Source organism: Diorhabda sublineata, chromosome X (genome assembly GCF_026230105.1).
Source record: "Diorhabda sublineata isolate icDioSubl1.1 chromosome X, icDioSubl1.1, whole genome shotgun sequence".
NCBI classification, from domain to species: Eukaryota; Metazoa; Arthropoda; class Insecta; order Coleoptera; family Chrysomelidae; genus Diorhabda; species Diorhabda sublineata.
In genome coordinates, this window is record NC_079485.1 from 25703638 (window position 1) to 25731419 (window position 27782).

General features: G+C 31.9%; 1 protein-coding gene across 1 annotated transcript; it reads left to right on the forward strand.

Annotated features, from left to right (window-relative positions):
- Positions 1-665: 665 nt before the first annotated feature.
- Positions 666-27148, forward strand: LOC130450744 (glycine receptor subunit alpha-2). Its single transcript, XM_056789349.1, has 8 exons — positions 666-790; positions 6353-6542; positions 6804-7030; positions 11423-11505; positions 14134-14268; positions 17751-17927; positions 25119-25324; positions 26756-27148. The coding sequence occupies exons 1-8, from the start codon at positions 714-716 to the stop codon at positions 26912-26914; spliced, it is 1254 nt and encodes a 417-aa protein (XP_056645327.1). The 5' UTR covers positions 666-713; the 3' UTR covers positions 26915-27148.
- Positions 27149-27782: the final 634 nt, after the last annotated feature.

Genomic DNA, 27782 nt, shown 5'->3' on the forward strand with positions numbered 1-27782 from the left:
CTTCATTAACGTTTGTTATTTTTTCACAACAAATGATTGTATTTACCATTAATTACTTGGGTGAAAAGTGAAAAATCGTTTTTTACTTGAGCGTAGTTGGAGAGTAAAACGTCTTCTAAATTACAAGTATCTTCGTGGGGCTCTTTACCAGAACGAATAGGTTTTATTGCATACTTCGTTTGTCCATTTTGTTGATCCTTTGGAAATTAATGTGAATGTGTACGTTGGTAGAAGGATATTATTTTCTTTACTAGGAATAGGGATTTTGGAAAAACGAAGTAATTCATCGGCTAATACAGGTATTTTAAGAGTAATGTATAAAGCTTTTGAAGTAAACATAAGATAATATGGTGATAATAGAAAAAAATGTTCTCAAACACCTGAACGCAAATAATGTGGGAACTGTCCCGTCAGCACTGACTCGCGATACATGAGAACCAGAGAAAAATTAGTTATGGGTAGCAATATATTTTTTGTTTGTTGGGATTTGTTTGGTTTAATAAAAAAACCTCGTCAATAATATAAATTAGAACAAAAGTCGATTTTAAGCTTAAAAACACATGTCTGGAATTTTCAGAGTGTGAAATTATAATGCAATATAAAGCCGACCAATTGTGTCATTGCAGTCGATAATGCTATAATACTATAATTTGATTAATGGACACGAGTATGATGGTTAGTCACATCCAAGCAGCTATATTACTTTATACAAAATGAAATGTGTAGTTAACATTTTGATCATGTTTATTTTGAGTGATAACATTTTCACTGTTTTAAGTACACATACATTGTAAGTATTCCGTAGATTGGTTTTTGATATTAATAACATGTTATTACTCTCAATCTAATTATCCTCATTTTAGAATATGTTAGTTGTAGTTCAATTCAGAAAAAATATCAACAAATTCACATAAAGTTTATATAAAAAATTAAGAAACTTTCATTATTAGAATAAATTGTATTATCTATTAAATACAACAAAAGCTTCAGCTGCAATTCAATAAGAAAGACGTACCCTGAACTTTTCTCGAACCTTCTTTATAACTTCCGCAGATATTCATGCAACGTCAAAACGAATCTTTTCTTTGAGTTCAATGATATTTTGTTGTGTATTTTGGTCAAACTCATTGGTTCTGCCACGATGAATATGACCATACTTATATATACGATATTTAGAAGTTCTTCAAAACTTCTTGATCCCCGAATTGAAGCGGTTTGTTCCAAAAAAAAAATTATGGCTGCAATAATATGGTACGTTTCCACACCATGCTGTGTTGGTGCGCAATCACTGAACAACGTTTTTTCAAATCGGTAGATAGGTCGAAGTGTAACAGTAGAATGGCCGTCTTGGTCACTTGATTTTTGATCTATAGTTTTACGAGAAACTACACAATATGAAACCAACAAAACTTTACCAATTATTTCCCAGATGATGAATACATAAGTATACGACAACTCGTAATATATCAAAGTGAGTACACTTTGGTGTTCAATTTTGCCACATTCCCAATACGATAAAGCTTATTTATCTATAGTAGTATAGATAGGTCAACATGATATTCATCTATACGATATTAAAATATATTCAAAAGAAATTACCTTATTATTTTTCTTCATAAAATTGATATAAAAGATTTTTCTTGTTTCATTGTTTTTTATTATTAAACCTTGATAGACTTTTCTTGACATTATAGTCTAATCAGTCTAAGATCAATCCAATTTCTTTTTAATTAATTCTCTAATTTCACTCTTAAAACCTAAAACTACTCCGTAGTGGTTTCTTAGACTCTAAGATAATTAACACTAAGACTGATGTAAACTACGCACTATACTCTGCTTTATACTGATTTTTGGCAAACTTGGCTATCGTCTGCTTAACACAGACAATTTTCAACTTCCAATTGAGGTTAATATTTCTAGTCTACCAAGGAGGCATTTATTATGTTTCTTAGTACTTTGTTATGACTTACTTACATACTACGTTCATTTAAAAATTCCTTGAGTTGTATGCTCACAATGGTTTCAAAATTTGCTTATACAATAACACTTTATTACCTGTAAAGTGGGATTTATCTCCAATATTCAATACATTTTGTAGATTTGAATCGTAGCTCTCCTTTTCTCGATATCGCTATTATGGAAGAACTCAAATGCAAAAACTTAAATTTTACAAGAAAATTTGCAGTTGTATAAAACGTTTAATATATAAGGTGTAAGTGACAGAAAGTATTGGTCTATTCAAAGAATTGTACCCGACTTTCATTTTCCAATTATTGGGATATAATTAGCGTGATTCCAATCCCTAATTGCAAATATGTCATTGTTCCTCTTGAAATGTTAATTTTTTTCGTTGGTTTCATAAACTTTTCTGAATGAAAAGTTATTTTATTGACATCATAAATTTAAAAAAACGCGCTGCTTAAATCAAGTGGAAGTCAATCGAAGTTTTTCTCATAAATTACAAATAAGTAACACAACTACTCTCATGTCACTTTTGATTGTATATGAAACATGTGACGTTTCTTCAATGAACGGAGGTAACAACAGCTGATGTTTCGACGGAAATACCCAATAGCGGACCTGAGTGGAACTACAATTACGTCTAAGCTCCCCTATGTATGGGATGCGTTTCTTATATTGTCTATGGACTCAATTCCATTGACATCCTAGGTTGGCATATGGTACCTGAGATTTATGTCGTGTCACTCGGTCGCATATGTTTCTAGTTTGTAAAGTCTATGTGCACTGATTTGGTATCGTTCAATGTTATTTTTCATGGTTTAGTTTTTTCATGAAGGTTTCCAAATGTTACTATGGCATCTAAACCAAGGATGTCAGGAATATAAAGGGAATAAGAAAACGGAAACTTGTTAATTGAAAGAAATAATGCTGGAAAGCAACGTACAACAAGGACTCTGCATTTGGAAGAGGAAATATTAGATAATATTTTTGAAAGTACTCGAACTATAGGTCGCGCTTTATGAATAGACAATTCTTCTGTATGGAAAGTTTTAAAAGAAGTATAACATCCATACAAATTGGCCAGCGTTCAAGTATTAAAACCTAGAGTGTGCGTATGGAATTTTCAAACTGGTACTCACAAAAGTGTCGAGAAGATCGTAATTTTCCAAAATATGTGTTGTATTTCGACGAGGGTAGATAAATATTCGGTTAATGTGTGGGTGGGTATGGTTGTAGACTGCTTAATCGGGCCTTACATTTTACCAAATAAATTAAATGGAGCAATTTATACGCGCTTTCTGGAAGAAATTTTAGATGTTGTTAGAGAATGTACCGTTAAATATTAGACAACACATGTGGTTTCAACTCGATATGTTCATGTTGCTGCAGCGGCAAGAAATTACTTAAACAGACGTTTTAGAGAAAAATGGATTGGTTGGGGTGGACCCAATTGTTGGCCTCCAAGATCACTTGACTTAATCTTATCGATTTTTTACATGGGGCTATATGAAGTCGTTAGGGTACGAAACAATCATTGAATCTGAACCAGATCTAATAGCTAGAATTCAAGATGCGGCAGAAAGCATTCAATCCCATCAAGATTTATTCTTAAAGACACGTTTTTCAATGACAAAACGGTGTAATAAGTGTATTGAAGTGAGCAGCCAACAGTTTTAACAACTACTGTAATTTTGTCAATTTTGTTATTGTTGTAATACAGTGTTGTTTAAATTTAATTTGTGCTATTATTATTTTTATTTTCATTGTCAATTTTGTTATTATTGTTTAAAATTGAGATTATGAATAGTTTTTATTTGTTTTGAACTACTTACGCTTAATCATTATTCGAAATTAAATAAATAACCAATTAATTTGTAAATTACTTACGTGCTTGCAGACTTTTGTTTAGAGGCAAATTTCTAAAATATTACAACACCGTTCATTTTATCTAGATATTATTAGTTTTTCAACTAAAAAATCAGGCTAATTGAAACAAAATTGGAAAAATAATTTTGTAGTGGCGTAACAATAGGGGGATAATAGTGACAACTAACCCTGACATCACGCCACTGGTTAAATTTTTCCAAAGTTTGTTATGTCAAAATATTACTTTATTATGGAGCATATTGGTCATCAAATTCGAAAAAAAAAAATTTAAACGCACTCTTGATATATGGCAAATTTTTGTTTTTAATTTAAAATTATATATATATATATATATATATATATATATATATATATATATATATATATATATATATATATATATATAATTATATATACTATACCTCAGCAACTAGGTCCCGTAAGGGTTTGTATCCACATATCAAAGTGAATCATTTTTTTGATATCTCTCTGTGGTAGAGCGTTGTCGGTCGAATGTAGAAAAAATCTGTATTAAAATAATTTTAGCACGTTTAGAGTGCTACCCTTTATAGGAATAATTAATACGTATCCAAATTTGTTTTAATTAATATTCTAAATGCCAATACAAGTTTTTTGTACAAGATATTAGGGATTTGTTATGTCCTTATAGCCAGACAAAAAAGTTCAAAGGTAATTTCGAATTCTCTAAATAAACGTGTATACGTGTACATGATTTCATCCCCAATCTGCTTCAGATGTCAGTAATATAATAGGAAAAAATAGACAAATACACATATTAAAATATATTTATTATAGAAAACATTCTGCGCTCTGCTTCTCTTAGTTTATTAAATATATCTTTGAATAAATTGTTCTCAATATTATATAAATCGGTTAAATTATTCCACTTTTCATGGAAATAAATTAAACAACACATTCAGTGAATTATTATTTTTGATATTTAAAACCAGAAAATAAATCAATCATTCCGTCAATTTTAAATGTTAAGAGTTGAAAGTTAATTTCGTGTTACTATGAAACTAGAATTATGTAGCATAAATAATGATATTGGCTAATTTCTACTTTGTTCTATGATATCTGATCCTTTTATCCAAGGTTTCATCTACAATAGTATTGGTGAAGTTGAATAACTCTAACAGCAGGAAAATTTAGTAATCATTTCCAAAATGCAGAGTAAAATCGTTTAGTTTATCATAAAACTACTGCTTGTTCAAATTGAAATTTACCTTAAAATAATTATCCGACATTCATTATTAAAACTAGGTTTCTAAAATCAATCCCGACCGTTAAATTTGTAAATAGGTCGAAGGTACTCATTGAAATTAGCCAAACTGTATCCTTAAGAATATTGATTAACATCTTTTAATCAATACTGGGGATTTAATTCTAGCAGTGTGGATTATGTTTCATTCTACTTGATATTTCGAACCTTAATATATATTCCTATAAATTCAAAGCCTATAAATTCGGAGATATGTAGATTTTTTGTTATTTATATCTATATATATATATATATATATATATATATATATATATATATATATATATATATATATATATATAAATATTTCTAACGCATCCGGGTTTCCAACAGAGCCAAGTTTTTTGATACTGTATGTTAACCGTCCTTATCAATGAATGTTTTTATCGAAATTATGGAGTTTTTATATGCCGGAAATTAAAATTATTTTAGATATCGTATTGATTAAAGAACATCCAAAAACTCAAAAACATTGAATGATTTGAGTCCAGAATCTACTTATGAATCAAAATACTATTCAAATATTTTCCCATAAACATTGTTGACATCTTCTACTTCTTCTACTTATGAATATACACAAATTTCAACTTTTCGTTGAAGTTAAAAAAATTATAAACGCACAACATTCAGTTTGTCAAACTTAGTTTACAATGAAGGAATTTTGGCAACAAAAATTGTGTCTGAAAGAAAACAGAAAATACCCATTATAAGCAATATGTCGGGACCTGTAATAAATTGAATTCTTTCTAATAGCTTTTATCTGAATGTTTTTTGAGTTGTAGAAGTAAAAATACTACAAAAAGCTGTTATCTAATTTGATTTCAATTCATTGGAAAATATTGCACGGAGTTTTTAAAAGTTGATACTTGTTTATATTTTGGCCAAATTTTTCGTGAGCTACTACAAAACTGTCCACCTCAAAAATAAGCATTGCTTTGCATATTTTTATATTTTCTCTAGGAGCTGAAATAGGTTTTTGAGAATCAACTATTTTATAAGCAAGATCTGAGTCAATGAGGCAGAAGATATGGGCTTAAGAAATCAGAATTGATGTAAAATGTATGAGTAACTTGTATCATATAATACTAAGGAGTTGTACTAAGTAAAGTTGTTTAGTTGAATTTTAGTTATTTACAGTTTTTCTTTCTATCCACTGCCTTAAAAGATCATTATTCAGTTACTTTGTCGAGAGAAATTAATTTTAATTAGATAAATATTGAACGGAATATTTGTTTTTTATAGTGGCGCAAATCATACTAGACACAGAATACATGATGAGATAAAAGAAACTAGTTTATCTCTTAGAGACATTTTACCGTTAAAACCTAAAAATTATGACAAAAATAGAGCGCCGAAGCTGCAAGGCCAACCAACAATCGTATACTTTCATGTTACGGTTTTATCGCTAGATTCAATCAATGAAGAATCTATGGTAAGTACATGATTTTCAAAATAGATATTCAGTGAAATTTCTAACGAATTTATAACAATATAATAATATATAACAATACCTTTTCGATTCTAAAAATTGGAGTTTGACAATAGAATCATAGATTACCTTTTATCAACTTTACAAGAATCACATCATTTCCTTCCTATTTTATGGATTTATTAATTAATAATTGATTTGTATATTCAATTATCCTTAACATAATCCTTCATTGTTTATGTTAAATTGTATTATTTATTTCAGACTTATGTCACCGACATATTTTTAGCTCAAAGCTGGAGAGATCCTAGATTGCGGCTTCCAGAAAATATGAGTGAAGAATACAGAATTTTAGATGTAGAATGGTTACATAATATTTGGAGACCTGATTGCTTTTTTAAGAACGCTAAAAGTGTTACTTTTCATGAAATGACCATTCCTAATCATTATTTATGGTTGTATCATGATAAAACTCTCTTATACATGTCTAAGTGAGTTGAAATACTTTTTTCAAAAAATTAATAATGAATGTAGTATTTCTTGAAGTATTGGAGAGGATATATATTATGTCCAATATGTTTTTTAAATAATTCTTCAATATATCATATAAATACCGCCACTACACTAATTTTATTACACTGTCAAACATCGAAGGTAAATTGTTTACCTTCTTTCTCTGAAGATGTAAAAATTTCATTTCAGGTACCAGAATCTTCTAATACATAGGTACCAAACTTTTCAATAAAAGTTGATCCCCCGTCATCGTAAATTATGTAACTAACAGAATATAAATACAAAAGTTGTAAGGAATCAACTAAGTCTTTTTTAAATTATTTCAGAAAATGAAATATCCATGGATTGGACCATATATCAAATGTAATTTCATTTTTTAATTTGAAAACTATACTTAGTTTCAAATTAGATACACCTAACTGATATAAAAAACTGCATTAGAAAATATATTTTACACCTGTGATGTTTAATATTATTATTTATGACCCATGCATAAAATAAAAGGAAAAACATTTTCAAAACATTTAACCTTATGTGAAAAATAATGAAAACATGGAAGCTACATGAAGATAATACCTATATGACGTTGCATTCAGCTGGGCAAGAATAATAAAGTTGCCCTACAATGGATTTCGGGACACACCGGAGTGAAGGGAAATAAAATAGCTGATAAGCTCGATACAGCTGGGACAGACAAGCCCTTCATGGGAGCTGAGCCCTTCTGTGGTATCTGCTACAAAACAATAGGAGAAACATTGGAAAAGAAAGTGGATAGCAGCAAAACCAATTTTTGGGACAACCTACAGGGGTTTCGACTAAAAGGAGTCCTATCGAGGCACTGTCGCATCAGTAGACACCTAAAGACACTAGACTTAGCAGATAATAAAGTGTGAAGATTTTTTTGCAAACAGTGTGAAACACTTCGCAACTCCAGAGCACTACATCCCACATTCTAGATTTTCTATGAGTGGGATTAACGGATCAGCTGTAAATACTGGGTTCTCAAATATTGTAGCAAGAAGGAGGGACACAATAGATCCTTTGGGTTGCAGTGTATATGATACCCCAATAGATACATACATACATGTATTCAGATCCTTTATCTCAAAATAGAACCAATAATCGTTATGATATTTGATTAATGCAAAGCTTCACACAAAATCCGTAAAAGAGGTAAAAGAAAGCATTACTTGAATCTGATATAAGTTGTTAAGGATTCAAAGAATACTGAAAAACAAGCAGATCACATGACAAAGGAGGTGGAAGACTATGATTCATCCAATTCTTAAATGTGTATGGCCTTCCATAGCAGGAGTATTCCAAAAAAAACTTCGTGGCTGAAGCCTAAAAATGTCATCCAAATTGAAAAATCCGGTTAGGCTAGGTAAAAATATTCTGCCGGAGGTAGCTCAGCTTATGAAGCAAATGTTTTCTGTTGAGTAAATGATCTGGTAATAGGATGGCACACTACATTTGAGTGATCAATCTAATATATGGATTGGTTGTGGTGCAATTATCTTATGGCTATAATATTTTCCGGATTTGATACTATTGGACACGTTTGTGTGGCCGTTTGTGAAGGAAAAACCAATAACATTGGTAGAATTGAGATAAATCAAATTAAGCATTGATTTATGAACTATACTAATGCTATGACAAATAGTAGAGACGACATAATACTTATTTTTTTTATGTTAAATTTATTGATTATTGTTGATTGGTATTTATTAAAAAATATTTTGGCAATAAAATACCAGTGTATACTGTTGTAAGTATATATTCCGAGCTTTAAATATTAATATATTCAACTTCAGGAATTAATTGATAGAGAATAGGAGTTGAATTGTAGAATCTGTAATAAAATTTTGTATACACAATTCAAAAATTAAAAAAAAATTATGGAATGTTGTTAATTAATAATTTATATAGAATATGGAGATTTTTTAAATAATTTTACATATTTTTTATTCCATATTTGCATTCAATAACAAATAATGTTTTTTTAAAAATAAGAGAGACAGACCGATATAATCAAATTCACTCTGCCAAAAATTATCACATCGCAATTATTTCTATTATTATGTATATGTATATCAACTGTTTTCTGTATTTAAATTAATAACAGAGATTAAAAAAGTATACTTAAAGTCAGAAATCGACAAATCAGCACAAAATAAATCTTTTAGAACTAAATAAAAGAAATTTAGTAAGTGTGTTGCCTCCTTGAGCTCGAATCACATCACAATAAAGTAATGGCATACTTCTGTTCAGACCCTTTAAGTAATTTTGGTCCAACTTATCCCACTCAGTCATTAATATCTCTTGCAATTGCTGGAAGTTAGCTGGTACTAAATTTATGGATCTTACCGTTCTGTAAATATTGTCCAACACATGCTCAATAGTGTACGTCCGGGCTACGTGCACGCCTGTCTAAAACAACAATATTCACCTCTTAAAGGTACTGGGGACATGGGGACGTGCGTTATCATCCATTAACTCAAAGTCATTGCCTATGAAAGGATCATAAGGAACAATATGTAGCTCTAAAATCTCTGTAATGTACCTAAGACCAGTTAATGATCTAACAGTGCCAATTATGTATGAGCTCTTAAAAATATTCCAATCCACAACTAGTTAGATCTTTCTCCAAAATTTGTTGGGGGTCTAATTATGTAATATACCTCTCACCATCTCTTCTATAAACAAGTATTCTCCGATCTGTAGTACGAGAGTTGTTACTGTTCTGAAATAGAAAAATAAAAACAAATATTTATAATTGGATATGGCTTTATTGTTTTTCAAAATATTCTCCATTAAGATCAATACATTTTTGCATGCGTTTGAACCAATTATCGTAGCATTTTTTCCATTTCGTTTGAGGTACCTTCAAAACATTTGATTTGAACGCATCAAATGCTTCTTCAGGTGTAGAAAAACGTCGACGTTGAAATTTATTTTTGATCTGCGGGAATAAGAAGACATAATTGGGTTCCAAACAAGGACTGTACGGCAGATGACCTATCAATTCTTTGTTTTAACTGTTCAAAAACGATTTTGTTTGAATTGATGTGTGAGAGCTCGCATTGTCGGGGTGGAGATTAATTCGTATTCTGCGATTGGTTTTCCTGATTTGTTCGAAAACTTCTAGCAAACGGATGCTGGTGTATCATTCAGAATTGATCTTTTTACATTGCTCCAATGCAATGGTGGCTACATGTCTAGTTATTCCGATAAAACAGGCTACCATTTGCTTCGAAGTGCTTCATGCGCGATTGGTTTTGGCATGCAGTCAATTTTTGTTTAGTTTCGGGTTAATATGCATAGATCCATAATTCGATCGCACACCATCGATGTTTTCTGGCACAGCTTCACAAAATTCCTCCTGTTACGAAGTGCTCCCACGATTGAATTCGTCTTCAGAGATAGTTTACCATTCAGTCTCTGAAGACAATAACTTGGTTATCGAAGCGCGCATCAGACAGTGTTACTGTGAGTCTGTGAGTGTGGGTCTTGTAGTGGTGTAAACAGTGTGTTCAGTATGACTATAACCAACGGCTTTAGAAATTCCAGCTTAGTTCTGGTAGTTTAACAATAATAAAATTCTACTAACGCCGATTTTGTAACAACGTTGCCATTTTTATGAATGATGTGATACTCTTATGGCGAAGTATATATTCCAGATTAGAAAAAATAGAGGTACCAAACAATAGAGAAATGTTGTCTCATTTATAGAAGTGAAAATGTGTGGATTATTTACAAAACATGATGATTTCATTTCACTTTCGTAAGCAGTATTTTTTTATTTGTATTTTTGACAGAGTTAAGGAATAAAAGCAAGTACCCATATTATTATTTTCAACTAGAATAACCTCACGTATGATTATTATTAAATATAAAGATATTATCTATGTCGTAATACTTCAAAATATCTTTTTAATGAAGTGTTGAGATCTACTACATCTTGATAATATAAGACATAAATATTATTCGTGAACCACGTCACTACAATGATTACGAAGCTAGATATCTCATGCTTATATAAACGGTACTTAATTTTGTACATTATTTTCAATTATGTAAGATATTAATATATGTATTTCGGGTATAATACTGTCTCTTCCCACCGCTTGTCAAAATAAGAACTAATCAGCAATGACGTTTAACCAAATTTCACGATTAAACATTCACGTTTTAAAACAAAGAATGTGCTCAGTATTTCACAATCAATATTCAACATTGTTCATTTTCTTTAATTTCATAATTCATAATTTTTCTTATACTGTGTGAAATTGAATAATTCCAATAACAAAGTATTGCTTCCACGACATTTCATTATTTAATAAGATTGTTAAGCAACTATTTGGTTTCAGACTAACATTAGTATTGTCTTGTGCGATGAAATTTGAAACTTATCCGCATGATACACAAATTTGTTCAATGATGATAGAAAGTCGTAAGTATTACATACATATAAGTAATTTAAATCTTACTGCTGCCATTTATTTCCGTTTCATCTCCAACCTTCGTGAATTATTCTTCGAACTACATTGTTTATCCTTTTTTTGTCAAGTTTTTTTAATCCGAAAAAAAGGTAAATGCGCATCCGTAATATCAGTGGCCCCACGAAGATGAACGGTTTGTGGGGCTATACCTACTGAAACCCTCTTCATAATAAACATCTTCGAGATGTTTATTGAACATGTACTCTGTGTTGTCAGCAAGCGAGACAAGTGAGGCTCTCTTCTTTTCATTTTCATCGTTTAAACAGGTAGGATCAAAAGTACTAGTGTCCAGGCAGTAGCTGATCAAGTAATAGTTAACCTCCCCCTGACTTCTCTTTATCAAGATCTTGACATGTGATAAAAGGTGCGCAATCTACTCACCTCGTTGATCTGTATCATACTTCTGCTGCTGTGGACACGATAATTTCTACCTTACCCCACTAAAGCCAAAAAAGCTCTGATGGTGTGCAGAAACTGTTCAGAGAGGAATTGGGGCTGTAACTAAAAGATCCTATGGTGGATGTACATGGCAATTGTAAGACCAATCATAACATATGGGGCAGTGGTTTGGGGTACTAGAACAAGTCTGAATACCACGAGGAATAATCCCTCAAAGGTACAAAGACTGGCTTGCTTATGTACAGCTGGGGCCATGAAATCATGCCCCACAGATGCACTAGAAGTGATTCTAAATCTCCCACTGCTCCACATAGTACTAGAAAGCGTGGCAGAGAGAACAACACTTGGAATGTTGGAGACGAAATCATGAAAGAAAGCTCGTTCCTAAATAATGACCAACCCTGGGACATGCTTCCGGACGTTGCATCGAAAAAGTTCAACTTTGAGAAATACTTCATCTCAATAGTAAACTGTGAAAGCAAGTCAAAACAACATACAAGAAATGAACAGAAATGCCATTAAATGGTATATGGATGGTACAGGAGTGCGGACCCAGAACCATAGACTCTGAAAGACTAGGCAGCGAAACAAGCATTTTTCAAGCACAAATTTATGCAATTGTCCTCAGTTTAAAAGGAATGGGGCTGACGGATCAGCTCCAGTATCGCAGCAGAAGAGGGGGACACAATAGATCCCATGGGTTGCAGTGTATACGATATCTCAAATCATATATACATTCTACCTTAGCGATTCTGACTTTGTCGATGATTACATCGGCTTTTTCTCGTTATGTAGTCTCTTGTATATTCTCCTGCCTTCGAGTGCCAGGATAGTATAACACTGGTTTGGTTTCCCACTGTGTAATACTGCTGGTTCTGATACAGAGCGATAAGCACTGCGTACTTTAAAAGCTGCTCTGTGTTGCAGCCTAGCTATTTTTTGCGATGAATCTCCTTTTGCGTAACTTTTCTACATACAGAAGTATTGTGACTGACATCAGAAGTCTTCTCTTAGTAGTAGTCGGACCCTCGATATTTCTCATTAATCGAGTGAGCAACTGTTGTGACTGTTGATGCTTTATCTGCTCCTTTTCTTATGTGTTGTTCAAAACTTATTTTCTAGTCTAGGGTGAATCTTAAATATTTAATGGATTCTTTCGATTTTCATTGCCTGATTATTGTCAAATTTTGTTTTTTCCTTCTTGGTCAAGAAGATCAAATCGGTCGTTACCACCGCTAGCGATAGTCCATGGTCTTCAAGCCATCTTCTCAACATCCGCATGGTGCTGGCTAGCTTATATTGGATCTCTTCTTTGTTCCTGCCAGAAATGACGTTTCGGGTTCTCATTTCACACCCTATTCCAAAGAGGAGCTGTTTGTTGCTCTCTTCCATGCGAAATAAGTGAGGGGGAGCATCTTAATTGAAAGCATTCCTAACGTCGATGATTGCGAATAGAATAATCTCCTTCGAGTGCTGATGAGATAAGTCACAACTAGCTACTACTACTGTTAAGGCATTGATCTTATGAGCTTTTCTAGAGCCTTGCTTCTAGCATACATAGAAGCCGATTTCTCGATGCACTGATTGGGTCCCATTTTGTTTTGGCTATAAATTCCAGTAGTAATGAGGGAGCTATTTCTTTCAACAGTTTAAGAATCTTTTTTCCGCAACAAGGATACGTATTTGCTTCGCTCTCCTTGGGTATAAGAAAAAGTGCTACAGATATTGCCTTCATTGTCTGCAAGGATCGTTATCAACCGCAGTGCAATGTTTTACTCTTTTTGATGGCTAGACTGATATGCCTCCTCGCTACTTGCTCTTCATGTTTGTGTCTATCTACTTCAGTCCAGGTATTTCTATTCCTTTCTCTCTGCGTTATCTTTTGTAAGCGTTGGCACTCTTTTCTCAGGTTTGCTAGTTTATCATTCCACTAATAGGCGGGAGGCTATTTCTATCCGTTTTTCTTGACATTGAGGTTGCGCGTGCGTTCTCGATGAGCTCCATGAATGAAGATCTCGGAGCAAGTTGAAAAATTCAAGATCCTTTTTTCTTCTCTTCAGCATAACCATAATTATAAAATATAGTTTAGTATTATTATAGTAAGTCAAACAGCCAATAAAGTGCTGCACAGTATCTGTAATTTGTTTTGTGGTATTGTTAATTTTGTTTTGTTTTTTCAGTATCTCATACAGATCATGATCTGGTGTTTATATGGAATATGACAGATCCTCTAGTTGTGAATCCAGATATTGAGCTTCCACAACTCGATATTTCAAACAACTATACAACAGATTGTACTATAGAGTACTCAACAGGTAGTATACGAAATATTTCATGAATTTTGATACTTTCTTGATTTTATTCACATTATTATTAGGCCAGATTAACCTATCAAATGGTTTACAATGACATGCTCCCACTATTTTCTACTGTTTTATGTATGTATAGTTTATGTAAATATTCGCAAATTCAAAAACATATGTAAATAATTCTGGTAAAAGACATGCGTTCGAAAATTTTGCATCACTTCAAATCTTCAATTCTTGGAAATGAGTTTCGTTAGTTTGTATTAATTTCAATGGCAAAACAGGATTAGTTTTCTTTACTTCAATATAAGAAGAAGGCATCTATGCCTCTAATGACGCCTGCGCTTATTTTCACCAAATTAATGATTAGTTTTCAAGGAACATTACTCCCTTCTTTTTGTGCAGTATGAACAAGCACTTGAGCACTTCTGGGTTAATGTCTTCGTTTGGGTAGTTGCCCGAAGCGTTGATAAGCAAAGTGTGCAGTACTAGTAGACATCAGACATCCTCCATACTCATATTCGACGATTATCACTCACTTGACAAATTTGGTACTCGCATTGGAAACGAGAAGCTCTTATTGGTCATCGCCATCTCATGTTTGTCTCAAGTATTCATCTTCGTATAGTTGCAATACATTTTGGAAATCTCACAGCTTGTTTCATGTATTAGCAGCATTAAATTGGTTGTAAAGAAATATTATTTAACCCTTAACAGGCGTTGCGGAGTCCCTGGGACTCTAAGAAAGTATGATACTGTGATAACTTTCGTATTTGTTGATGAGGCGGTAGGTGCTGCTTAATACCTTCCTATGGTGGGGAGACCTATCCCGTGCTCAGTCGACTTCAGTCTATTATCAAAGCAAGTACGTGTAATGAAGATCTTAGAGTCCGAGGGACTCCGTGGCGCAATTAGTGTAATATTTTCAATTTAGTGGCTATGTCTGAGAATCCAAAAACAGTTAAACCTACAGACTCTAACTTTGAGCAATGCGTGCTAAGATGGTTTGAGGAATGTGATACAGAAGGTTCAGACCAAGATTGCGATCCCGAAATAAACGCTACTATCGAAAATGCTATTACAAGTGATCACGAAACAGAGAGTGGTGATTCTGACGATGAAGATGGAATACAGGTTACCGAAAGTGAAAACGACAGTGACACAAGTATTTCAAGAAAAAATATTTTTACTGAAAAAACAGATACAAATGAGCGGCCACTGAACCAACCCGAAACGTGAGAACAGCAGCGCAAACATATTAAAATTGCCAGAGAATAAAAATGTTGTACCAGAAATTGCACCGCTGGAAGCATGGAGGCAAATATTCTCGCAAGATATCCTAGATATTGTTGTGCAATACAGTAATTAAAAAATTCAGGGATTTCGTAATAAACCAGGCAATCAGAATCGCGAGTATCGAGAAACAAATTCCATTGAAATAAATAGTTTTCTTGGACTTCTGGTATTAACCGCTGCCTTTAAGTCTAATAATGAGGCCATTGAATCAATCTTTTCATCAGACGGGACTGGTGTGAAATTTTTCGACTGGTAATGTCAGCAAAAAGATTTGCTGTTTTATTAGCTTGCCTAACGTTCGACACTCATGAAGAAAGAATCCTAAGAGTAAAAACTGCAGCGATATTACATATATTGGAAAAATTTAACCAAAACTCTCAATCAAGTTACGCTTTAGGAGCCAATCAACTGTCGATGAAATGCTGGTTGGCTTTAGAGGTAGGTGCAAATTTAAAATGTATTTACCTAGCAAACCTGTAAAATATGGCCTGAAAGTCCAATGCCTTGTTGATACCCGGACCTACTATATATATAATACATATATTTATTGTGGCAAGGGTACTGACTTCCTAAAAGATATTACAGATGAAGAAAAATGCTTTGCTATTCCAACGCAAGCTGTAGTTCGCCTCTCCAATCCACTATTTAGAAGCAATCGAAATATTACGGGCGATAACTGGTACTCTTCAATACAGCTCATTATCTTTTGCAGAATAAGGTTACTTACGTTGGAACTATAAAGAAAAACAAACGAGAAATACCTAAAGAATTTCTACTCTCCAAATTAAGACAGATGGGATCTACATTATATGGCTTTACAAGTAATAAAACGTTAATTTCAAGAGTACCAAAGAAAAATAAAGCTGTTATCCTTATTTCTTCGATGCATCACTGCTAATAGGATGATGGCGATTTGTCTGAAATTAATGCATATTATAATAACACAAAATCTGGAGTGGATGCTGTAGACGAGAAAACCACTAAATATTCCTGTAGTAAAGGACGCAACGCGGGCCAATGGCTCTGTTTTATAGAATTGTGGATATGTCTTCATTAAATGCTTATATCATTCATCAATCTTGGTCCAACGCAGATCAGATGGAGAGACTAGATTTTTTGAAATTACTGGCCAAACAACTATACGAACCACTTCTTCATGAAAGAGTGCAAAATGCACATTTATCAAGAGACCTAATAGTAGGTATTGCAAGAATTTTGAAGATGGCACTTGAAACCCCAGCTGATGATAAAGATGTTTTACCTAGAAATCAGAGGAAGTATTGTTTTATATGTGACGCAAAATTAAAAAGAAAAACTGGCTTTCTATGTGTTGAATGCAGAAAACCAATTTGCTTGCAATGTTCGAGAAAATTGTGTGTTCAATGCATTGAAAATCGGGAGGATTCCCAAATATTATATTTTTTTATATACTTGTTTGGATCATTGTCAATATTTTACAGCTTACTGTAAAAGTCAATATTTTTTTGTTTCTTTTTTATTTTAGACCTTCCTAAATATATTTTCAATACAAAAAGTTTTTATTTTTCAGTTTTTTCTTTCAAAATAAATATACAAGGAATACTATGTTTATTTTTGTTAAAATATTAATATCTTTAGTTTTAGATTTTTTGCTCTGGTTTGTTACTAAGTTGGTTGAAAATAAACAATGTTTGTTTTTTTATACGTCTTTGATTATGTATATAACATGAAAAAACACTATTTCAGTATGCAATAGGAAATACACTATTTATATTTTGGAGTCCCCTGGACTCCGCAACGCATTCAGTGTTAAAATTTCGGACCACGCCGGTTAAGGGTTAAATTCAAAACAAGGTGGTGTTGAGCTTTTGAATCTATGTGTATTATTTTATAAATATTGTGACATTTATATTTCTTTAGTTTCAGGAATAATATTCAAAAACAAATGATAATTATCAATTTCATCATCCGCTTTGCAATAAAAATTATCATCCTTCTCAGTTTTATGTAACATTTGGGAAATACATTCCCGCTATTGTTTTCTTTTCTATTTTCTAGATAACGATTTGATTCAACTGCTTCTCATAATCTACTATTATCCCTTGATACGAGCCAACAATCTCTAGTTATTATTAAACAACAAAGAACAATTGTTAATATTTTGTGCAATAAAAAAATACATCTAATTTTTACTAACGGAATAAAACTGATTACAGGAAACTTTACTTGCTTGGCAGTAGTCTTTAATCTGAGAAGAAGACTTGGCTATCATTTATTTCACACCTACATTCCGTCTGCTTTGATAGTTGTGATGTCATGGATATCGTTTTGGATAAAGCCCGAGGCTATACCAGCACGAGTTACTCTTGGTGTCACATCCTTGCTAACGTTAGGTAATATAATTACAAGGATATTGTTATTCTTAACGTATTGCACTGGTAGTTTTTGAATACATCTCGCTGTATTATACAGGGTATCCCGTATAAAAATCGACACAGTGCAGAATCTCCGAGGAATTACAAGGCCTCAAGAAAGGCCCAACAGTTTGTCATCTGTCAGTTGGTTTAAAAAATCTCCATATCCAAAATCATTTAAGACTAAAATGTTTTCACTCTTGTAATTTTTTAAGATAAAAGTTGTATATTAATTTGACAACTGGTATTTCTGCTCTCCTTGTAATTAATTAAATTGTTATAATTTGTTTCAAATGTATGAAAATTTTCATTGAGCGAAGTGGATATGTTATTGGTATTGGGTTTTTTCGGAGGATGGGAAAATATCGAAGTAGGTTACCTTCTCACGTGGTACCTCGCAGAAAAACACTCTTCAATATTGAAGGACGAACTAGAGAAAAAGGAAAGTTTTATAGTGTTATTTGCGAATGTTCTGTTTAAATTAGTGTGCGAGATGAAGAACTTATTTTGGATACCATTGACGATCAACGACATATCAGTATTGACAATATCTAGACAAAGTGACATTTCAAGATCATCTGTATACTGAACGTAATTCACTCCATCTATATCATGCCCAAGAAGTGCAAGAGTTGTTACCTTGAGAGTTGGTTCATTTAGTTTACTTTAAAAAATTTTTCTCCTTCGTGTAATAAGTTTTCGATATTTTCAACGTAAGTTTGAGATTAATGTTTGTTCGTTCTTATAGATAATTATTTGATTCGACCATCTATTTTACTGGCTAATTGAAACTGAAATAGTTTTTCCAAAATACTCTCCCCGATTTATTTGACGATTTTCCATTAGTTTTTTAGATTGAAATTGGAATATTGGTTTACGCCTGATGGAGCCCTTTCTCATTTTAGTGTCCATTTAAGAAACCTTAGACTCTTCAGAAATCCTCCTCCGAGCTTCCTCAACAGTTTCTTTCAGAGAAAGTAAACACTAATAATATATCCTCTTGTTGGCTAAATGAGAATTTTATCCATAGTCCCTTGTTGACTTTTTGTCGAGTCTTTGGTTATTTGACTTTTTCTTGACAACAGTGAAAAAATTTTAGAATGAAATTATACTCGGTATTTTAAATAATATTTTGTAAATTAATTGACAGATGAAAAACTGTGGAATTTTGAGGTTAACCCCAGAATGGTTTCATCGCCATCTACTCACCATTACTAATAATATTTCAGTTTAGGAATGTACTTTACAAATCACATCGAGATCTCAAATCGGAAACATTAAGAGGTCCCAGAAGCTCTAAGCTTCACATTATTTATTGCGGGAATTTGAGAAAAAAATTAATAAATCAACAAGAATATTATAAATTTGACAAGCACGATTAGCAGTGAAAAATATTCTAAATTCACTGACAATGGATCAGTTTTCCATTAAGAAGTTGAATAGTGTGTCAGTATTATGGTAAAATTATTTTTTTCACGTTTGTATACTAATTATTACCTTATCTGTAGACATGAATCTGCATAGATAAGTAGAACAAGTACAAAAGTATTGTTTCAGAGAAAGTTCAATATTTATGGGAAGTTTATCAACTTGCTAACTGAAGGGTTCCTTTTCTAATTTTGATACAAAAATATTATCTTTTTCCGTTCATCGCATTTAAATAACACACGAAAAACAATACTGTTTTGTTTCCATTCAAATTTAAATATGGCAAAAATACTCAGCATATGTGAACTAATGCAGATATGGAACTATTTCCCATTCCTAATACAGTTTTGTTATTAGTGAAATTCTTAAATTGATCTAGTAAGGGGCAATTAAGTGAAGTTTAAATTTCAAACGTCAGTTTAAACCACACTTTTATAGATAGCGCTTATCGTCTTCGGTTTAAACGTCACCAGCGGTCTGGGGGTAGTTCAAACTTTAGTCTTATATGAAACTGAGAATTCTAACATAGCTTTTCCAAATTTTTATCGTTTTTTCGATATTACCTTGAGTGAAACATTTTAGTTTTGTTTAAATAACTAAAAGTTTGCACATCATAATATTAATATTAATAAATAATTAACATTAATAAACTCGACAATGATGATGAAAAAATTATCAACATTGTCTTATGTATACTTAATACCAATGTAGTATTAGCAGGTAAATAGAGTTTAGGTTATATTTCCGCGAGGGTGATAACTGACGAACAAAATGTAGTTTCAACTCTTACCTGCGAAATAGAGCAGCTTTGTTTATTCTTGGCTTAAATTAAAGTTTTATCTATAGTTTAAACCTTAGTTCAATCTCCAGTTTCACCCCAAGTTGTAGAATTGCATCTAAGTACCAATTTTACAGCCTATGGTAAAACTGGTGATTAAACAGAAGTTTAAGCTACGGTTTAAACCAATAATAAACAAGTTTGCTCCATTTTACAGGTGACAGTTAAGAAGACATTTTTCTGCCAGTTGTCAATAGCTCGGAAATGTAACTAAAATTTTCCGATATTTATTTGATGAAGTTGATTTGATTAAGAAAGTTGAATAAACTAAATTGAACCAAGAACAATGTGCAATAGCAATTTCTCTAACAATGAAGTAGTACTTTTAGTTAACCTTGTAAGGAAATACAAAGAAATGTTTTCGATGGAAGCAAATCAAATTTAAGAAATACGTGGGACAATTTAAAGATTATTATAATTTAATAAGTTTTTGTTTTCTCAGCGCATCGACAATGTTGATAATTTCTTCATGATCATCGAGTTCATCAATAAAGTGAAACTATACAATAATTTAACCAAAATCCTTTATAATATTGTACAAATGTAAACAATTTGAAAAAGTTGGGTTCGAATTCTCCGTTTCATATTGAACTAAAGTTTAAACTACCCCCAGACCGCCGGTAACGTTAGAACCGTAGTTTGTCGGTATATTGTTATGTATATTATCTAATATTACATTTAAGCAATTTTCATTCAATTTTCCAACCAGAAATGAGAAATTAACTAACTTGGCTAACGAAACTGTTGATTTTGGGAAACGTAAGTGATAAAATCTGTTATCATAGAACAAAACGGCGTTTCATTGTGGAATCAAGCGTGTATTTACTATTTAGTTGAACCAGTTGCTAGGAATCGATTGATGCTTGTTGTTGAAGTTGAAAAAACCTCAAAATATATAAAAAGTTCAAATTGTATATTTATGGCGATCTATATCTTGCAGCATTGTGATAAACAATGTATTTTAATGACACAATGAAGACTAATTTTGCATTGTGAATGTTGGTTGATTATTTATATTATTCATTTCAGTTATATTTCTGATTAAATGTAAGATTACTTGCATCTTGATTGTTGAAAATCGTGATAAAACTACTTTTCATTTCTCTTTTAGAAGGAAAGTAATGACACAATAAATCTATTTGATTTATTTATCGAAGTGTTTGTAGATAGTGTTAGCTATACTTTCAATGGAAATTTGAGGTAATAAAACAAAGAAAAATTTCAGTATTCATATAAAAAGAAGAAAAAGTACCGTGAAAAACATTGGAAATATCTGAACATCTACATATACCTATCATAATTATTGGTCGTATAGAAAGGACAATGATTATATTCAAAATAGTGAAATCTAAAATACTTGGTAGTATTTGGATGGGAAAAAATAACCAGTTATATTATTCTGAGAACGTTACACAACTTAGCAAATAATCAAAAAAACTTTACCGATGTAAAATTATATTTTAAATACCGTAACGTTACCAGAAAAACTATGTCAAATATTACACTTATCTTTATATTTAATATCAATATATTATGTCACAAGCCTACTACAACTACAAAGCAACGAAACGGAACATTTTTTGTGTATACATAATTATTTTTAGCATTAACTAATGACAATTACTAAATGGGCGTTGGTATTAAGAAAGCTATTGAATTCTTTGAGGCCCGATCTACATTAATTATTCTCAATTCTAACTCATATCTTTTGGTGAAATTCTAATGAAAAATTAAGGAAGTTTTATCAGAAAAGTATTATAAAATTCATTCCCAATTCTTACTATTTTTCTTTTTATTCGGCTCTGTGCTGTTCAATTCCGGATATCTAACCTCCTCCTGAGCTCTTCTTGAGACAATTGCGTCCAGCTTTCATACCATCTGTTAGGTAGTCTATCTAGTGGTCTCCGTGTGTTTGGTTTATGGTTGTTTGTTTGTTTATTTTGTCCATCTATATCTTGGCATTCATTCGACGTGATCTCTTCTGCCTGGTTTACGTTTTCTAACACATTTCACAGTATCCTGAATTCCTAGCTCTTCTCTGATGTCCTAATATCTTATATGTTATCTCTTTCAGTGGATTTTGTTACTCAAAAGTAATTGAATTTCACTATTTTTTGTACTATGTTGCTATCTACAGCTCGTTCATATTCTCTCTTCTCCTGAAATAATGTGTTCTAAGCATATTTTTCATACCATGTTCCAGGTCAGTTGAAGTCTTTCGCGTTCCTTTCCTGGTAAGAATATAGGACCTCTTGTTTCTTTTTGTTCCCGAATGACCAGGAGCTGAAATTCAAAAAAACTCATTGTTCTTCATAAATTTTCTCTTGACTTGGAATCAATTAACTAGGACCTGAATACATTTATAACAACTTGAGCGTATCGTGCTCGGCGTACTCTAGCGCCAGCTCCTATTTCCATAGTTTGGGAATCCTTAATCCTTTTTTACATTTAATATCGTTGTTTTATTTTCATAACAAGTACATATCTAGAAATATTGAATTATGAGATGTACTTAAATAATTCTTTGAAACAACAGAAAGATTTTCTTGGAATTGATAGTTGGTTAGACAATTAACTTATCGTATGTAGAAAGAAAAATTCAATTCATTAAAGGAACATTGGAAAATTAAATTGATGAATTACACCATTTTGATTAACTTTATTGTAAATATGTGTTGTGAATGTTTCATCTAATAATATGTTGCCATACCAATTACAAGTAGATCACGAGCTATGATTTTGTAATACTCCTTACACATATTAATTTTTTCAAACCGATGCTAATTTTCATAAAAATATGGCTATTATTACAATCACTTATATCAATAACTTTCTTGGTTTACGCTCGAATAGCTGATGAAATTGATATGCGAGAGTTGAATATAACGAAATACTAATTTATGTATATTAATCATTTTCTACTAAATGAAAAGATATTCAACGTATGAAATTAGTTGGGTGGTAGACCAAAATATTCGTGAATCTACTTTTCAACATAATTTCCGCTAATATTAAGGCATATTATCCAATTAACTTCGAGTTTCGTCTTCAAGGATTTTGCCATTCAGATATCGTCGTCGTTAATATATGGCTGGACCCTTTATCGGACCTATAGGCAAGATGATCAAGTTTTTTCCAACAAAATGCTCCTAATCCGTGGACAGGAATTATCCTCTCGGAAAATATTGCGTCTACTCAGCATGCCACGCCTATTGTTTCAATGGCACGTGAAGTTTCACTAAAATGAAGCAAAAACTCATCAGTAATACCCCCTTCCTGTCCCAAAACGAGGTACTCATGATTTATCGGGCAAACTATAATTGTTTGAACTTGACTTACCTGGGCAATGTCAAATCGTCATACCGTAGACTGTTGTTTTTATTCTGATGTAAAGTAGATAACTCATTTTCCATCTCTTGTCATTACAAGGGTTGCTACTTAAGTTTTGAGATATGGCAACAATGATGTGAATATGTCAAATCTGTCATTGTTATCATGGAGTTTGACATTTTTAATGATAAACGTGTAGTCATCCCAGTATTATTTGAGTTGTTTATACAATACTTGAAACATTTATCTTGGTAAAAAAATGCAATCAAATCGCATATTCGCGCGATGATTTTCTATGACTTTCGTCGTGGATCAAGCCAGCAGCAGTGTCGATCAACTCGCCTCGAATTTTGGTGATGAAGCACTATATCGAGCGAACGTGTTTCGCTAGTTTTCTGACCGTTGTGCCAAAGAGCGTCGATGCTGTACGTAAACTGATATTACAAGATCGACAGATTGAGTCATACTTGAGCATTAGTTACACTCGCATACATTCAATATTGTATGAACATTTGGCTATCAAAAAGATTGGTTCTCGTTGGATAACGCATAATTTGACAATAGATCAAAAAAAGCTAAATGTAAAAAAATAATGAACAAAATCAATTGTGGTGCTTCAAAAGACAAGCGACGAATCTTGGATTTAAGAATATGAACTCTAAATTAAACAAAAATCGTATGGATTTGTCAAGACAAACCATATCCTACAAAAGTTGTTCGCGCACCAAGCAAATGGTCGCCTGTTTTTTAGAGCAACGTAGAACGATCAATTCTGATTGGTACACCAGAATTTATTTGCCAGAAGTGTTCGAAAAAACCAGGGAAACCAATCGAAGAAGACGAATCAATCTCCACCACGACAATGCGAGGTCTCACATACCAGTTCAAACAAAAACGTTTTTGAACAGTTAAAACAAAGAATTGATAGGTCATCTGCCGTACAGTCCTTGTTTTGAACACATTTATTTCTTCTAGTTCTCACAGATCAAAAATATACCTGAAGAAGCGGTTGTTGCGTTCAAATCAGATGTTTTAGAGGTACCTCAATCGGAATGTAGAAAATGTTTCGCTAATTGGTTCAAACGCATGCAAACGTGTAATGATCTTAAAAAGAATATTTTGAAATACAATAAAGCCATATCCAATTGTATATATTTGCTTTTATCCGTTTATCTCAAAACTCAAACAGCAACTCTCGTATCTGGCTTAAAAATTCATCCCTTTCACAATCACATCTGAAAAGGTGAAAAACTAAAAACATTGCCCAATCGCTTGGTGTCACAATATCGTACCAAATCCTTCAAGATTGTTGTTTTGGATTTTTTATCAAAATTCCCACCAAATCTAAAAGTATGACAGGGCTACTGTATTTTTTTGTCCAAATTTGAACACTCTACCCACTTTTGAATCTTTAGTACCTTAAACAGATCTCGCGTTAGCTACTCATAGACAATATTGCGTACCTTGTAGATGGTGAAGCCCTAGATTAGTGGAGGTATTTCTAAACATTTCTACTTAAGAAATGTAGTTTATTTTGACCTCTAGGAAGTAAACCAAATTTATCTTTATTTTAGCTACTCAAAATACCCAATCTCAACAATCTCTGCCACCAGTATCATATGTTAAAGCAATTGATGTCTGGATGTCCAGCTGTTCCGTTTTCGTATTTATGTCTCTCATGGAATTTGCAGTTGTGAATAATTACATGGGTCCAGTAGCTACAAAAGCGATGAAAGGATATTCAGATGAGGATGTTAATTCGGAAATCAATGAATATAAGGTACGAGTCAAAGTATGGTACAATGATTCTAATATTTTGACCTCATCTAATATCAATGGAATCATTAGTCGTTTTCAAAATGCAATTTCAACTCTTATTAGTGTTAAAAAATTTTTATGCACAGACCTCTAGCATAGTTGCATGTTACCAAACAAATAAACTTACAACATCAACCTTGAATCTTGATGAAATTGAAAATACTGAGATTTAGTTGATGCATCACTACAAGAGAAAAAATGATTTAATGTCAATATTCCGATTGAATATCGAATATATTGACATAAATAATTAATAATGCAGATTGGCTAGAATATATTTTAAAAAAGTATTACTAAAATTGAGGTAATACTTTTGCTATATAAAAAACTTACCCTTCAAAAATAATTACCACATATTTGTAAATATCCATTAACACATTGTGTCTTCATTCATTTAAAGGGAAACGAAATATTTCATACTGTTTATTATGATATTTAGTAATCAATGAAATGTACTCATAAAAATAATACGAAATCAGCCAACAAAAATAACAAATGATTTATTAGATAAAGTAGTTTTTGAATGTCCAGACCTATTTAGATCAATTATTATATTCTGCCAACAGATTCAAGAAAGTGATTTCGTAGATTCTAAAGTTTCTTTCTTACACTACCTATTAGATTATATCATGAATAGTGATTAAAATATCAAAAACTTTTCTCTCGCTCATAGTTAAGGAGTTTCGCCACAAAATGAGAATAGAATGTATTAGTTTATGATGAAAATAAGTAGCTCGCAAAAAATAAAACTATACCAAAGTTTATCAATTTTACAAGAACCTTATATAAAAGTCAGATTTTTAAACATGCAGGTCTAGAGCTTTATATAAGATTTCTAAGCTCATATTTCAAAAAACATAGAGTAAATAATATATTTTATGAAAAAAAATGAAGTCCGCATGTTTGGAAAAGTTAATTCTAACAACAAACTATATAGTCCATTGAAATGTTACATTTTTAGTACCCTTATCTTGCGTTTTTCTGAGTCAAGGAAAGCTTAACTCCATGGGCAAATGGCAAAAAGTGTCTTTAACAAAATTGTAGGCAAAGTAATTTGCAACAATTTATGTCTTGACAAATTTTTTGGAGGGACAATAGTCCGCGAGATATAGTCAAAAATAGCTTTTCACTCCTTTATTTAAGATAGCGGCCAGGGGACCTCACAAACTTGGGGTTAAGCTTTCCTTGACTCCCCCCACACATCGAGAAAATGAAATTGCGTCCTCAGAAAAACGCAAGGTCCATCGTAACATTTCAATGGACTAATAGTACTATAACTCAATAAAAGCTTAAAAAATTTTATCGATGAAGTATAGCGTAAACTAATAATTTTCATCATAATCCAATGTTGGAGATGAAAAAATCTTCTTAACAATTATTCACATATTTTCAGGGAATGGAAAGACCGCGATACAACTCAGTAAGTCAACCTCAATATGATACTTTTTGTGATGGAAAAAGTATAGCTTTGTGTATAGATCAATTTTCACGCTTCTTCTTCCCATTTTCATTTTTAATTCTAAATGTTGTGTATTGGTCCACTTTTCTTTGACCAGAATGTCACAATGTATATTTGTTGAAAAGCACAATTTTAAAAATTATGTTGTTGCTCTTATTTCCATTTATCCCTATCCAGAATAAAATTCAAATTCATTTAAAATCAGGATTTACAAATTAATATGTATATTTTTGAAGACAATTAATGTTAAACTCATATTTATTGTTGTTAAGTGCAGTTTAGTGCATTTGTGTATATACTAAAAATTTAATAAACATTTTATTTTTATTTGTTTTGTTTTATTCCTAACTTCCATCAGAATTTTCTCCAATATCCAAAAATATGTTGTTATGTTGAACTTGTTTTTTTTTAAGTAACTTCAGTGATGATATTTTTTCATTTTTTTCATTTTATGTGAAAATAAGGTAGCTGGAATTATTTGCTTCAACGCTATTAGCTACAACTATGAAAATAGACAACAGAAAAATATAAAAAGTTATAACGTAAGCAATGTTATTAAAAAAATGAACAAGTATTGAGTTCCATTTTTTAAAGATGTGCACTCAAATAATGACAATAAATATTTAATACCTGTGAAAGATAAGTCAAGAAGCATGTCATATTTTGACAATTACAACGAAAATAAAAACGATATCAGATAATTCATCAAATTAAATTTTTAATTGTTTATATAACCGATTCGTGAAAGATCAGATTGCAAAATATCTCAATTGATTTCAGTAATTTGTTATTACCATTATTCTTAGTTAGCTACAGATCTAGTTTTTGAGAGCTCCGTAACCTACTTCGAACTTAATGTCGGCACACATGTATGTTTTCTTGTAGTCGATAGAATAGTTCTAAAGATCTATTACCACATCAAGTGTTCTCAAACCATTTATCTAAATCTTATATTGCGATT

Bases quoted from the DNA above. Each gene is read 5' to 3' on its own strand.
- LOC130450744 (XM_056789349.1), top strand. From the start codon at position 714: ATGAAATGTGTAGTTAACATTTTGATCATGTTTATTTTGAGTGATAAC. The intron at 791-6,352 runs GTAAGTATTCCG...TGTTTTTTATAG, and splicing joins GTTTTAAGTACACATACATT to TGGCGCAAATCATACTAGAC. The intron at 6,543-6,803 runs GTAAGTACATGA...TATTTATTTCAG, and splicing joins CAATCAATGAAGAATCTATG to ACTTATGTCACCGACATATT.